The sequence below is a fragment of the Nycticebus coucang genome, chromosome 6 (genome assembly GCF_027406575.1).
Source record: "Nycticebus coucang isolate mNycCou1 chromosome 6, mNycCou1.pri, whole genome shotgun sequence".
Classification (NCBI taxonomy): domain Eukaryota; kingdom Metazoa; phylum Chordata; class Mammalia; order Primates; family Lorisidae; genus Nycticebus; species Nycticebus coucang.
Genome location: NC_069785.1, coordinates 46,751,863 through 46,768,121, shown reverse-complemented (window position 1 = coordinate 46,768,121; position 16,259 = coordinate 46,751,863). Strand labels below are relative to the sequence as shown.

Sequence of the window (16,259 nt, the reverse complement as noted above, 5' to 3'; positions counted from 1 at the left end):
GTCTTTCACCTAGATTCACAAAGTGTTAACATTTTCACCACCTTAAGTGTCTCTTCTCTCTTTGTATTTTTGCTATACCATTTGAAAACATTTACAGATATCTTGACATTTCCACTCCTTAACACCTAGCATTCATTTCATTAAAATATATATACATCTTTTATCTTTACAATACCACTATCACAATTAAGAAAATTAAACTTAATTCAGTAACACCCAATACAGTTCATTGTTAAATTTTCCCAGTTGTCCTCAAAATGCCTTTTATACGTTTTTGTTTAAAAAATTCAGAATCTAATCAAAGTTTATACATCACTATTTCTCTTAGTCTAAAACAGTCCTTTTGCCTTTTTGACTGACTGTTTTAGAGTCCAGGCCAGTTCGCTGTCTTGTGATATGGTTCATAATCTGGATTTGTCAGATTGTTAAGTCATAACTGAATTCCATTTAAAGCTTTTGAAACAATGGCTCGGTGCCTGTAGCTCAGCGGCTAGGGCGCCAACCACATACACTAGAGCTGGTGTGTTCAAATCCAGCCTGGACCTGCCAAACAACAATGACAACTATAATCAAAAAATAGCCAGGCATTGTGGTGGGTGCCTGTAGTCCCAGCTACTTGGGAGGCTGAGAATTGCTTAAGCCCAAGAGTTTGAGGTTACTGTGAGCTATTACACCACAGCACTCAAGGGTGACAGCTTGAGACTGTCTCAAAAAAATAAATAAATAAAAGGAAAAATAAATAAAAAAATAAAGCTTTTGAAAAAAATACTATGAAGATAATATTGTTTACTTATGATACCATATCAGAGTGAAATAATGAGAAGTTATTTCAATATTGGTGATACTGAATTTGATCAGTTGTTTAAGTGTTATCTGTCAGATTTCTCCATTGAAAAGGTACATTGCTTCTCTTTGTATTTTTGTCTTCTTTTTTTTTTTAAGGCAAAGTCTCTCTCTGTCTCCCAGGGTAATGCAGTGGCACAATTGTAGCTCACTGCAGCTCAAACTCCTGGTCTCAAGTGATCCTCCTGCCTCTAACTTGTGGTTGCAGGCATCTAATTTTTATATTTTTTTGTAGAAATGGAGTCTCACTATTGCCCAATCTGGTCTTGGACTCCTAGGCTTAAGTGATCCTCCAGCCTTGGCCTCCCAAAGTGCTAGGATTACAGGTGTGAACCACTATATCCAGCCTACCTTTGTAATTAATATGTAATCAGTAGGTGGTAAGTTTAAGCATCTATTAATGACCTTTGCCTATATCAATTATTATATTGGGGGTTGAAAAATGGAGATTTTCCATTTTGTCTTTCTTTCTATATTTGTTAGCTGCTATTCTTCTGTAAAGAAAAATGTTCCTTATTCTACTCTTCCCTTCCTTCTTTCCTTTCTTTTCCCTTCTATTCTTCCCCTTTTTTTCTTTCCTTCTTCTTTTGGAATATCCACTATGGACCCATGGGTTCTTTTTTTACTTACTATATTATAATCCATTACTGTCATTATTTTTATTAATGTTCAAATTATCCCAAATTTAGCTATTGCATAAAGATTTTCAAGTAAGTCAAAAACATAGGTAAATCTGAGGCAGGATGGCAAAAACTATAAAGCTTCCGATTTCTAGTATTATACACATTTATTGAGGGGTATCACTCAAAACACTTAACAAATGGCATGGCACATAAATTAATTAGAAGCCTACACTGGCAGTAAAGAATTAGTAAAGAGCACTTGCTATTCCCTTAATAATACTGACAGAAGCAAAGTTTCAAGTTTCTTATGTGAATAATTTTATTTATATAAAAATGCCTCAATTTTACTAATATGTTACTGTCAAAACAATGTCAAATCAAATAATACCAAATAAAAGCACACTCTTTAAATTCCTTAATCTGGCTCATTGGTGCTAGTCACATGTCATAAGTAAACTTTTTTTTTTTTTTTTGAGACAGAGTCTCACTTATGTCACCCTCAGTAGAGTGTTGTGGCATCACAGCTCAGAGCAACCTCAAATTCTTGGGCTTAAGCGAGTCTCTTGCCTCAGCCTCCCAAGTAGCTGGGACTACAGGCACCCACCACAATGCCCACCTATTTTTTTGTTGTTCCAGTTGTCATTGTTGTTTAGCTGGCCCTCCGTGCATGTGGCCGGTGCCGTAACCACTGTGCTACGGGCGCTGAGCCACAAGAAAACATTTTTAATATTACATTGCTTTCAAAAAAATTTGAAACTGTAGATTCTAACCAAGTACCTTCATTACTCTTACCTCTTCTACTGGAAAATGTTGGTCTTGTTCCCAAATAAAACTACCAATTTTTCTTCTTATTTCTGTTTGAGAAAAATAAATCCAATACTATTTTTTAAAAAGTAACTTTGTAGAATCTCCTAAAGTTTGCTTAAAGTCTCAAATTCCTAGGCCAGTATTATTGCATTTGCATCAAAGTCACCTAAAATACTTGTTAAAATGCACATTCCTATTCAATCAGATCCGTGAGGAGGAGCTCAGGAATTTGCATTTCTAACAAACTCTCCAGATGATGCCAATACATTATGATAATCATTATTATAGATTTTTCCTGCTGGAATATATATCCTATAGTCTTAAAATTAATTTTACCTTTTTTTTTTTTTTAAGAGAGGGGTTCTCACTATGTTGCCCAGGTTGAAGTGCAGTGGCAAAGTGGCAGTGGCTGTTCACAGGCAGGATCATAGCACAGTACAGCCTCCAACTCTTGGATTCAAGGGATCCTCCAATCTCAGCCTTCCAAGCAGCTGGGATCATGGGTATGTACCACTTTGCCCAGTTATTTTTTATTCTTTTTAATGTGACCATGAGAAACATTAAAATCTATATGTGGCTCCTATTTGCATCACATATGTCTACTAGACAATATTGCTATAGGGAGATTTTAAAAGTATTCTTTTTAGTTTTTAAAAGGAAAACATTTTCCTTTAAATAAGTTTTTAAAAAATTAAATACCTGTTAATATAAGATGCTAAACTTGAAGACAGGAATGATAATTAAAAATCAGACCAAATGGGCGGCGCCTGTGGCTCAGTGAGTAGGGCGCCAGCCCCATATGCCGAGGGTGGCGGGTTCAAACCCAGCCCCGGCCAAACTGCAACAAAAAAATAGCTGGGTGTTGTGGCAGGCGCCTGTAGTCCCAGCTACTCGGGAGGCTGAGGCAAGAGAATCGCGTAAGCCCAAGAGTTAGAGGTTGCTGTGAGCCGTGTGACACCACGGCACCACTGTACCGAGGGCGGTACAGTGAGACTCTGTCTCTACAAAAAAAAAAATCAGACCAAATGGCCATTTTACAAGTTTCCTTGAAGGTGGGTATTCATTGGTGCAAATAGTTTTTTAATAAATCATTCTCCTATCTAGTAATTAATTTATTTGGGTAAGCACTCAGAACAATACAGTGTTATAACTAGATCTCACCAGGACATCAACTTTGGAAGAAACATAATCTCTAAAGTTTTTTCTTTAAAAAAATTAAATTTTCTTGATACAAGTCTCATTGTATTGCCCATGCTAAACTCAAACTTCTAGGCTCAAGGGATCTCCCACTTCAGTCCCCCAAGTAGCTGAGTCTACAGAGGTATGCCATTGTAACCTTCACCTGGGGTTTCTAAATGCTCTTTTATGAAAGCAATTTTCCAAGTTTTGTTTTGTTTTGTTTTGAATACTCTCCTCACTGGGAATCTGTAATCAGCTTCAGTATGTCTTTCTGGAGATAGACATGTGCCTATTGAATAAATAAGCTAAACATCAAAAACTCATGCATGACCTACAAAAATGGGATAAAGTTAGCCCAGAAAAGATAGGTAGTATTTGTACAGATGAACAGGACAGTAAAGCATGTTCCAAGCAGGGAAAACTAAAAGCCAATTTTAGAAACAGTTTCTTTATTTACTTGTTCTTCCTACTTCATAGGGTTGCCGAATAAGTTAATGTGAAAGTACTATCAAATGTATAAAGAAAAATACAAATATATGGGTTTATTATCATAACCAATCTTTAAATATCAGAAGAAAACAATTTAGAAAAATAAAAAAGACATTTAAAACTAGCAAAGAACACTTTTATTAAATACTCACATATCAGACACCTTAATATATCATCTCATTTTATCCTCAGAACAACTTGGGAGAAGTTCAGTAACTTGTTAAAGGTGACTAAGCTAGTAACGCTGGATCCTAGCCTGTGAACACTGTGAAGGCAAGATCTGCATCTGTCTTATTCACCACTGAATTAATCTTTGGCAACTGGGTTGAAACCTGGCACACAAGAGGAGCTCAATGAATGTGTGAATGATCAATAAACAATGCCAGGATATACATCTAAAGCAATCTGATCCAAATTAAATATTACATTTATTTAGATAGCAAAACTCAAAAATCTCCAACTGAGAACAAAGATCAGTAAAGTTGAATTTGGCTGTCAAACAGGGAATATCTGAATGATCTTTGCTAACCTTTTTGCAGGCATTCAGGAGGAAGAATGAAATGACCTAAAGCCACCGAGTTTTTAATTTCAGCTTTAGCTACTGCAGAGAGATAGTAGGCATGAAAAACTGTAGCATTGTCTTCTATGTACTCAAGGCTCTGGTATATTCTAGGAGAAAGAAAGGATGTATTTTAGGTTATGATATAAATAGGGATGTATTCAACCTTTCAAAAGAATGAATACATGACTGGAAGTAGGGTGTGATTACATTAAAGGATACACTTACACTGTGCTTTTTTTTTTCTGGCAAGGAAGTAAAAATGCATGGCTTCAGTTATTAGTTTGAGAGCCTAAATCTAGGCATGTCTCACCTTTAGAGCCTTGGTTAATGATTAAATGAATTAGGAAACTTGACGTAACAGTACTGTTAACTGCAAACATCAACAACGAATTGAGAGACACCGTGACTGCTTTACCCAAGGTCACCATTATGAAGAGGGATCAATTAATTCTGAGGGAGGGAGTGGGCAGGTGGCCTTCACGTACAGAAAGAAGGCAACATCTTTCCTGTAGGTGGAGACAAGGAGAAGGACATTAGAGGAAGATGTGCAGGAAGGTAGGTGCTAGCCAAGCTCTGCATCTGTAGTTAAGCAGCAGGGAAGTGGGAGAGGGAGGCTGGAAGAGCCGTGATCCCATCTCCGCTTTGTAAAGGAAATTGAATAGCATTGTGACGGGGACAGACTAGAGGCAGAGTTACCTCTTAGAAAATGACTGTAATTCAAGAGCTACTAGGTTAACGGCAGTGAGGATGAAAAGCAATTACTTGGACTCATTTGGGCTATGAGAGTCTCTTCAAAAGAGACTGGGAAGATTTCAAGTTTGGGGAACACAGGACCCGGTGCAGGTAGGAGGGGTAATCTGAGGAGATTTGGTTTCGATGTGGAGTCTAATGTCTAGAGACAGCTGGAAGCAGGCGCAGGAATTGGGAAAGGGGTCTGCAGGCCACGCAGAAGGCCCCCCACCGTGGCGGGGCGAGCTATCGATTCCCCCATCACCACCACGACGCACATCTGGGACTGAAAGCCTGCTCATCCCCGGCCTCACCCTATCATCAACATTTACTAGTGCGCTGCAATTTCCATCCCCTACGCCGGGCTCATGATGACACAAGAGGCACTGCCGAGCGGCGCTCAGGTACCTCAGCGTGTCTGGGTGTGAAGCATCCGAGCTGAACAAGAAATCGGCTGCCTGCGAGTCACTGATCGTTCCCCCTTCCGCCACTGTGGAGGCAAGAGCAGAGTGAGAACACGAGGCACCTTGGAATACAGGCACCAGAGGGAGGTGGGAGGCTGCCTTCGCCGCCTCACCCACCCTTCCACTCAACTTCCTACCCCAGAACTGCCTCAGCTCCTTGCTGACGCTGCCGCAGAACCAACCGCTCTGCCCTTGAAACATGGCGCCGCCTAACGCGCGAGGCCGTAGAGCGGGGTTCCAGAGCCGAGATTGCTGATTGGTCCCACGTCCGATAGCAGTTCCATGATTGGTCCCCAGGAGCAATGGGCGGGAAAGGCCTGAGGCACTCGGAGGAAAGCGGGTGGCTACCTAGCTGCGCTGACTAGTTCTCCCAGTGGTTTGGGGCCTGCCACCCGGACCCAGGACAGGACGGTCACTGGGGCTTGAGCGTTTGAAATCCTAAGTATTAACAAAGGTATTGCGTATGTCCAGATTCTGTAGCGTCAAATATTATTTTGTAGCAAAACTCGTTTTATCATTTCATCTATAAATGTTGCTCTTGAATCTCTGAAAGATGATGGGGACTTTTTTTTAAAAACACAACTATGATAACATTATCGCACTTAAAAAGGTATTTCTTTAATATAGTCAAATACCACGTGTCTAGGTTTCTGTTTTTCTCAAAATTCTCATGTTTTTCTTTTACAGTTTCACAACATCAGTTGTGATGTTAGATTTGTTTGGTGTTTGGTCTTTTTAATGTAAAATTTCAAAATTAAGGTTGTTCATAGAATCTTTTATTATCTTTTTCTAATGTCTGCAAGGCTGTCTAGTCATAGTTCTTTTTTTTATTATTTTTGGTAATGGTTATTTGTGCCTTCTTTTTATTTCTTAGTCTCATCTGAGGTTTGCCAATTTTTTTTTTTTTTTTGAGGAATAAAAATAAGAACTTATCGCTTCTCGGCCTTTTGGCTAAGATCAAGTGTGAAGAACTTGATATTCCACCCTTTTGAGTTACAGTAGGGACAACTGGGAGAGGGGGTATCATTTGGAGTGGGATGGAGAACCAGAAGGGGCTCAATGGCTGGAAGTCCAGTCCATTTAGTTTTTGTACTGGAAGGGCTCGTCGCCAGTTTCATTGAGAAGTCACATGAGGATGAGGGCTTCCGTCACCGAAAGGGGTCACAGTTGGCAGAGGGACAACAGTCTTCAAAGTAGCCCTTATTCTCCTGGCCGACAGTCCAGGGAATGCAGATGCTGGCACTACGGTTGGCTACACCAGTGGAAAAGTCATTGATGTTGTAGGTTTTGTAGAATCCAGTTAGGCGCTGGACATTGTCCAGGCCCCCCTTGGCATCGTAGGCGCCATTGTGGTACTGGTGCCACTTGCTTAGTTTCTCAATGGCCTCCTCAATGTACTTCAGACCGTTCTCCTCCCACATGGCCTTGGTGCTGAAGTTGGTGTGGCAACCTGCACATTCCAATTCCCAGGAATGGGCTTGGGATCAAAGGTTGCTATCACTCCAAAGTCTTCACACACATAATGCAAGATAAAACGAGCCACCCAGAGATGATCTCCCATGCTGATTCCTTCACAGGGACCAATTTGGAATTCCCACTGGGCAGGCATGACCTCGCCATTAGTCCCAGCAATCTTGACTCCAGCATACAAGCAGAATCGGTAGTGAGCCTCCACAGTATCCCTGCCATAGGCTCTGTCTGCTCCACACCACAGTAATAAGGACCCTGGGGCCCAGGGAAGGCATTGGCGGGCCAACTGAATGGGGTGCCCATCTGTCCCCATCAGTGTGTATTCCTGCTCCATTCCAAACCAGGGGTGCTGGGTGCTCACCATGCCCATTATCCACTTACAGGTGTGCCTAACATTGGTCTCTGCAGGCTTTCGATTATACTTGAAAACTTCACAGAACACCAGCTTGTTGGGGTCCTTGCGGAAGGGGTCCCGGAACATGCAGCAGGCACGAGATACACGTCACTGTTGGAGCCTTCAGACTGTAAAGTACTAGAGCCATCAAAATTCCACTCAGGTAACTCTTCTACACACTTGGGCTCACAGTCCAGGGTGCGGGTCTTGCAGCGTAGACCTTCTCCCGTATCATCAATCCATATACATGCCTTGGACTTTCTCGCCCCAAGGAAGGGACATATACACCTGCTTGATGCCTTTGTTTAAGTGGGAACTTGCTGAGGTGGCCATGGTGGAGGATGTTCTGGGCGGCTAGCAGGAGGGCGGATGGGCAGGCAGGCTGCGAGAACGAGGTGAAGAGAGGAGAGCAGGCCGATATGCTGCTCAAACGCCCTACTCTTCTCCCATCCTTGACTCTCGAGGTTTGTCAATTTTATTAGCCTTTGCTAAAGAACAAATTTTTGATATTGTTGTCACTTTCTTTATATTAATGTATTTCTTTTCTGTGTCATTAATTTTAGCTCTTTATAATTTCTTTCCACTTGTCTTAGTTTTAAATTACTGTTGTTTTTCTGATTACTTGAAATGGATGACTGGTTTTCATCCTTTTTTTCTCCTAATCTGTGCATTTGAGGCTATACGTTTCCTTTTAAACTGTGTGCCATGTGTTTTTGAGATGTCATTTTTTCTTATTGTTCAACACAAAATATTTTCAAATTTCCAAATATATATGATTTTCTAGTTATCTTGGTATTGATTTCTGATTTATATGCATAATATGTCCAAGAGTATGGTCTATGTGATTATAATCCTTCAAAATTGGTTGACATTTTTCATATGACTAAATTGTATGATCATTGTCTTGTGTATGTTTAAAAAGAATACTCTAAAGCTGTTAGACATTCCAAGGTATTGGGTACAATGTTCCCTATATGGGGTATGACAATTAAGTTTGTGAACTTACCCTAGAAAAAGTGCTACTACATATCTCATTGCTGAATATCACTACCATCACCTTTGAAGTACCCCCTTTGGGAAGCTATGCTTATAGGCTAGTGCCTAGTCTACCCTTCAAAACAATTTCTCTAGAATGAGTTTGCAAACTAATTGTTCAGCCTCATACAATGACAGCTCTGATAACCATCCCAGGAAAAGAGTTCCAAAATCGCTTTGAAGAGTGAACTGAACACTGGTGTCAGTGCATACCTTCCCAAGGACCCTAGTGATATTCAGCAATAATGTATGTAACCCTTTTTCTCTAGGATGAGTTCACAAATTTAATTGCCTAACTTCCTACGTTCATTGGGTCAAGTTTTTTAATCATCTTGTCTAATTCTTCAGTTACTGAGAAGTTGTGTAAAAACCCCATACTTTGTGGATTTATCAATTTCTTCTTCTATATTTTTTAATTTTTGCTTTATGTCTTGAAATTATGTTTTTGGTTTTGTTTTTTTGGCCAGTGCTGGGTTTGAACTCACCACCTCCAGCATATGGGGCTGGCACCCTATTCCTTTGAGCCACAGGTGCTGCCCTGAAATTATGTTTTAGGTACATGAAAGTGCTTGGCAAAATTGTAACAAAGTATATTTAGCAGGTACCAGGATAACTATTAGGCCCCTGGAAAAGTACCCAGCGCTTTCTACAGTGCCTCAGCACTTTCTTATCTTTATTTTATTTTATTTTATTTTATTTTATTTTATTTTATTTTATTTTATTAAATCATAGCTGTGTACATAATGCAATCATGGGGTACAATATGCTGGTTTTATATACCATTTGAAATATTTTCATCAACCTGATTAACATAGCCTTCACTGCATTTTCTTAGTTATTGTGTTAAGACATTTATACTCTACACTTGGTAAATTTAACATGTACCCTTGTAAAATGTACTGTAGGTGTGTTCTCACCAATTACCCTCTCTCCACCCATCCTCTTCTCCCCATCCTCTCCTCCCTCTCCCTCTTCTTGGGCTATAGTTGGGTTATAAATTGGTTTCATAGTAGGGATGAGTACATTGGATACTTTTTCTTCCATTCTGGAGATACTTTGCTAAGAAGAATATGTTCCAGCTCCATCCATGTAAACATGAAAGAGGTAAAGTCAACATCTTTTTTAAGGCTGCATAATATTCCATGGTGTACATATACCACAATTTATTAATCCATTCATGGCTCCATGGGCACTTGGGCTTCTTCCATGACTTAGCAATTATGAATTGGGCTGCAATAAACATTCTGGTGCAAATATCTTTGTTATAAAGTGATTTTTGGTCTTCTGGATATATACCTAGCAGAGGAATTAAAGGATCGAATGCCAGGTCTATTTTTAGATCTCTTAAGTGATCTCCAAACATCTTTCCGAAAGGAACGTATTAGTTTGCATTCCCATCTGCAGTACGGAAGTGTTTCCTTTTCTCCACATCCACACCAACATCTCTGGTTTGGGGATTTTGTGATGTGGGCTAATCTTACTGGAATTAGATGATATCTCAAAGTGGTTTTGATTTGCATTTCTCTGATGATTAAGGATGATGAGCATTTTTTCATGTGTCTGTAGGCTGTGTGCCTGTCTTCTTTAGAGAAATTTCTTTTCAAGTCCCTTGCCCACCCTGAGATGGGATCACTTGTTCTTTTCTTGCTAATACTTTTGAGTTCTCTGTGGATTCTGGTTATTAAACCTTTGTTGAAGACAACCTGCAAATATCTTCTCCCATTCTGAGGGCTGTCTGCTTGCTTTACTTACTGTATTTTTGGCTGTGCAGAAGTTTTTAGTTTCATCAGATACCAGTAATGTATTTTTGATGTACTTTCTTATCTTTAAACAGCTGGTTTATACTGTCCCTGCTTGCTTTCGAGCTACTTTGGTTGACCAATAGTGTCCTTTAGCTAATCGTAATACTGAAATCCCCACCTAGTGGAAAATTGTAATATCATTAACATTGGTTGCCTGACAGCTTATGATGATGGTCTGTGCCTGTATGATTTGTTTCACTGCGAACAAGCAGCAATACAATGTAAAAATTTTGCTTTATTCATTGGGAAGAGATTTAAAGCAACACCACAGGGTAGGCAGATGGGTATTTTGCTAGCAAGAAGCTCCTGTGCTTCCCAGGAACAGGCACAAGAAACTCATCTAACCGGTCAAGCTGGACTTGTCTGAGTCATTCTTTGGTCTGTCAACTCTTCCTCTTAATGCACTCAAACTGTCTACTCCTCCTCAGTTTGGGAAGCAGTTTTCCCAGGGTTTTCCTGAAATAATACTTGTTATTATTATTATTATTTTTTTTTGAGACAGAGTCTCACTATGTTGCCCTCAGTAGAGTGCTGTGGCATCACAGCTCAGAGCAACCTCAAACTCTTGGGCTTAAGCAATTCTCTTGCCTCAGCCTCCCAAGTAGCTGGAACTACAGGTGCCCGCCACAACACTCGGCTATTTTTTGGTTGGAGTTGTCATTGTTGTTTAGCACTCTGTCAGGCTAGAGTGCCGTGGCATTAGCCTAGCTCACAGCAACCTCAAACTCCTAGGCTCAAACTCCTGCCTCAGCCTCCCAAGTAGCTAGGACTACAGGCACAATGCTACCACCCTCAACTAATATTTTTATTTTTAATGGGGGGGTCTCACTTTGCTCAGGCTGATCTTGAACTCCTGACCTCAAAAAATCCTCTTGCCTCAGCCTCCCAGAGTGCCAGGATTTCAGAAATGAGCCACTGTGCCCAGACAGGAAGGATTTTTTTTTTTTTAATGAGGCACAAGAAGTATTAACCATGATAGAAAAGATATATGAATTTGACTACATTAAAATGACAAACTTCTCTTCATCAAATTCACCATAATTAGAGTGAAGGCACAAGTCACAAAATAGGGGAAAATACTTGCAGGGCAAATAACTGACACAGTATTGGTATCCAGACTATGTAAGTAACCCTGTGAATCAAAGAAAGAAACAAACAATCCAATAGAAAAATGGGTAAATACCTGAATAGGCTTTCATAGCAGAGGAACCACAAATTACCAATAAACTTATAAAAAGATGCTCAACCATAGTACTAATTAGGGAAATGTAAACTAAAACCACAAAGAGATACAATTATGTACCCACCTTATTGGTAATAATTGAGTTGGCAAAGACGTAAATTAATAGGTATTCTCACTACTAGTGGGACTGTAAATCTGCACTGTCAATTTGACTAACAATTCGGCATCACAAACTTAAAGATGTATACACATTATGACCCAGAATTTATCACATATACATACATAGAGAAAATCTTGCTTCTAGGCACATATGTACCAGTCCACATATACAAGAATGATTATGGAAACAATAACAAAACAAGAAAAAAAATCTAGAAACTACTTATCTATCAACAATAGACTGGATATTTAAATTTTTGTATTTTTGTACAACAATTTGGAATTACAATGGAATATAATATAATTAAAAAAATTTTTTAATGTCAAGGAAGACATACAACATTATGCCATTGATTTAAAGTTCAAAAAAGAGGCAGAACAAAACTATACTTGTAGGGATACATACGTATAAAAAAATGAAATAATAAATTTGTTGAAAAAACATACTTATGAATTACTTTTAAAAAGAAAAATGTTACAAACAAAATATAAAATAATGATTTCTTCAGGGCTAGGGGAGGCACAAAGGAGCCTTCAAAGAAAGATTTTGTTACTATTCTATTTCCAAAGGTAGGTGGTTAGTTAATGAGTGTTTGGTCTTTTTGTATTATTTTCTAAAAAACAGTGCACATATATATTACCTACACTATTCTAAATGTATTTTATAATTTAATTTTTTAAAATAATCAACAAAGCATATCAACTTAGGAGAATTTTATCTAAAGAAGTTAAACAAGGAGTGAAAGCTGGACAGGAAAAAAATAATAGCTGTCTACTTCAGGGACCAGGGTAGAATGTATAAAAGGGAATATTATGCAGATGGAGAGCACAGGAAAATAAAGGTCCTTGGCAGAGGGTCCTGAGCAGAGGAAGAAAAACTGGACGGAATTTGACTCTATGAAGCCAAATGTGGGGAGCTGAGCCAAGAAAGAAGTTGGCAAGCTATAACTCCAAGGAGAGCATTCAAGAAAACAAATTACAGGTACAAAGCCTATTGACTAGAGGATGGGAGACCCCTTCCCCAAGCAGGAGGCCTGCCGCATGCTATCTGCAAATGAGCAGGGAATAAAAGACGTCTCATTTCACCTTGCTGGAGAGAGCTGCTAAACTCCAGGTCTCTTTCTCCAGGGAGATCTCACTTATGAATCCAGACACCACCCCACCAGGCATATAAACGAACAGATATTTTCCCCCACAAGTCCAAACTCCCAGTCCACCCTTCTCCTTCACATGGTGGTCTGAAGTTCTTCCCCCTGCAGAGCATAGGGTGTTTGGTCTTGTCCTGAGAGATCTGAGCATAGTTTGGACCGCCAACCATTAGAATGGAATCTGTAACTAATGGGGAAGAAAGAGGGTGGGGGAAAAAAGAGACACTCAGAGGGAGGAGGAGCAGTCCCCTGGCTATGACTATGCACAGCCAGTGGTGGTGTTGACCCTCAGTTTGGGCTGCATCAGGTGGGATGGAGTACAGAACCCACAGCTCTGATGGCACCCACAGCGGAAGAGTGGTTGCCCTTGTGGACTGAGTTCAGCAGACAGGGCTGGACCCCAGCCCCTGCTGGGCCTGCAAGCAGAGGCTTGCTAGGTGTGGACTGAGACCTGAGAGCATGGGCATGGTCCCCTGATTCCAACAGAACCCTTGAGCAATGGCTTGCTGGGTGTGAACCAAGACCCGAGAGCTTGGGTGTGATCCCCTGTCTCCAGTGGGATTGGTGAGCAGAGGCTTATGGGGTGAGGACTGAGACCTGCAGGTGGGGTGCAATGCCCTGACTCTAACAGAGCCTGCAAACAGAGGATTGACAGGCAGTGGACTGAGACAGGCAGGCGGAGGCATGGTCCCCTGACTCCAACTGGTCTGGCAAGCAGAGGCTAGCTGGGTGTGAACTGAGACCAATGGGCAGGGGCATAGCCCCTGGCTCCAACTGGGCCTGTGAGCAGAGAAGCAGACAACAGTGTGGACGGAGTCTGGTGGGTAAGAGTGTGGATCCCTGGCTCCAATTGTGCTGTTGGAGACCCTTGAACCCCTCTCTGTTGATCAGGGTTTGCATTGCCTGAAACAATTTAATTGGAACTCGTGTCTGGGGCTGTCCACTCAGGGACATTCCGAGGTTGACATTTGAAGTTCTGTAGCAGAAAAGAACTGAAGGGTGGGGGCTGGGGGCTGAAGCTGTTTGTATCTCTTCACAGTTGAGACCTAAACCTAATACTGTGGCTTCTTAGGATAGGGTAGAGGTTGGCTGATATCAAAACAGAGCTAGATTGAGCTATCTCACCAAATAGGTCTTCAGAGTCTCTAGGCAAAATTCTGAAAGGGACCTTTATAAGGTTGTAGGAAATAAGCCACAATTACAAAGCCTAGCGCTTTGGTAAGAGGCTATCTCTACTACCTGGGAACCCCAATTCAATCTCACTCTACCAGTTCTAATAAACAAGGTGTGGACCCAAAAGAAGAACTCTGGCAACATGAATAACCAGAGTGGATCAACTCCCCCAAGAAATGACAAAGGAGATACAACTGAAGATGCCATGCATAGACAAATGGCAGCAATGTCAGAAGTTGAATTCAGAATATGGATTGCAAATAAGATAAATAGAATGGAAGAAAAGATAGAAATTGAATTCCAAAGAGTAGTTCTAATGTTGTCTCAAGAAATTGATGAATTCGATCCAAGGACAAGATGGCTGACAGCAGCCAGCTTTCCACAGAGGCTCCCATCCAGAAGGAGAGTTAAAGGACAGAAAATTAGCAAGTAACTTGGTGGATTAGAGCTGCACCAAGAGAGAAGGTTGAAGAATGCACATCAACCCTGCTGAGGTGAGTTACGACCCCAAGGATACAAACAAAAGGAGTGAGGAGAGGACAGTCGGCTGAGAAAGAACCACACCAGAGCAGTGGTGCCCCGAGGCGCAAAACAGCAGCCATTTTTGGCAACAGTAGGGCTCACTCCTGGATATTTCGAAGTCACACTCCCTGTCTCTCTGGGCAACCAGAGGAGGCTGGGCATCTTCTCAGGTGGCAACCGCCGCAGAACAGATCTGGGACGGAAATGCAGGCCCCGTGAGTAGAGGGTTTGCCTGAGGCGGTACTGGCCAGGGTGGATCGTGGGGACTAGAAAATGCATGCACAGAGCCGGGTGATTCCCAGGGCAGGGCTGACCCAGAGTACCGCTCTACTGAGCCTAAGACTCACCCGGCCCCCAGGGGACCATCAGTTTAAACAAAGGAGGGCAGGCAGAGGCTGGAACTGACAGGTAGCCATGCTGTGAATACAAACTACAGCTGAGCCCATACGGCAGAACAGACAGGGCCTGAGGCACAGGTTCTGGGAAATCAAAACAGCTTCTCTTCTGCAGGGGAATTTAGCAGAGGCAGAAACAAATTCCTGCAAAGTTGTTCTGTTCTGTCAGTAACATCAATCAGGGGTGGGGCTGGAACTGAGTGAACAGCCCCAGCCTCCCGAGGTTGTCAGGCCTCACCTCCCCCTGCCAGATAGATGCAGAGAACAGCAGCCTGGCTGAGCAGACATAGATCTCCTTGTGATTAAGGCAGGTGCAAACCCCTGGAATATCTGCTCATTGGAGGCAATTGGGTGACAGCCCTGTGGGGTTATCAGTGACTGGGGGTGACAAAGGTGCAAGGTGGAGAAGTAGGCAACAACCTTCCCAGACTAATCTATTTGCTGGGTGGGTCCTCCTGACTTCACAGAGCACCGGAGCAAGTCATATTTGAGTTGTCAGCAGACCCCTGTGATCCAGTTGCCAGAGACCTTTTAAACTCTCCCACATGAGACAGGTGCTGACTGAGACAATTGATTTGGATCTTTTGAACTGAGCCAATCGCCCGAGGACTATCCAAGTGGTGCCCTTGGTATGTGGTTGTAGGAAGGTTTGATTTTCCTTTTCCAATTGTTACCTGTGGGGGACAGGGTGACTTAATTGCTGGTATTTCTCCACAGCTGAGACTTCAACCCAGAGTAACTGTTTCACTAGGGTCGGACAGAGACCAGCTGAAAACAAGACAGAGCCACTTAGCCCCACCACACCAAACAGGTCCCCAGTTTCTCAGGCCATAGCACTGTATGGATCCTCGACAAAGCTCCAAGGGAAAAGTCAAATGGTGTAAAATAATCATGGGGCAGAATCAGCAGAAAAACTCTGGTAACATGAATAACCAGAATAGATCAACACCCCCCCTCCCCCAGGAAAGATATGACAGATGTAACTGAAGATCCCATTCATAAACAGCTGGCCGAGATGTCAGAAATCGAATTCAGAATTTGGATTGCAAACAAGATTAATAGAATGGAGGAAAATTTGGAATGAGAAATTCGAGGAGCAATTCAAAAGTTAGAACTAGAAATTCGAGAAGAAATCCAAAAGTTGTCTCAAGAATTCAACGAATTTAAAGACAAAACCACCAAAGATTTTAACACACTGAACCAACAATTTTCAGCCCTCAAAGATCTGAAAACTACAGTAGAATCCCTCAGGAACAGTGTGGAGCAAGCAGAAGAAAGGATT

The 16,259-nt window shown here is 41.5% G+C and overlaps 1 protein-coding gene and 1 pseudogene across 3 annotated transcripts in view; both read right to left on the bottom strand.

Annotated features, from left to right (window-relative positions):
* Nucleotides 1-5,945, bottom strand: part of TERB2 (telomere repeat binding bouquet formation protein 2) — a 30,991-nt gene extending 25,046 nt beyond the window's left edge. For 2 of the 3 annotated variants that reach the window (XM_053596195.1, XM_053596194.1), the window contains exons 1-3: nt 5,641-5,945; nt 4,471-4,610; nt 2,259-2,320 (exon numbers count right to left, since the gene is read on the bottom strand). In XM_053596195.1, coding sequence (XP_053452170.1) covers nt 2,259-2,320; nt 4,471-4,610; nt 5,641-5,897 — 459 coding nt within the window. In that variant the 5' untranslated portion in view covers nt 5,898-5,945. The remainder of the gene's footprint in view (nt 1-2,258; nt 2,321-4,470; nt 4,611-5,640) is intronic. The other variant, XM_053596196.1, reaches the window with a different exon arrangement.
* Nucleotides 5,946-6,776: 831 nt separating this feature from the next.
* The window catches only part of LOC128589234 (glutamine synthetase-like), a 159,103-nt pseudogene continuing 149,620 nt past the window's right edge, over nt 6,777-16,259 (bottom strand).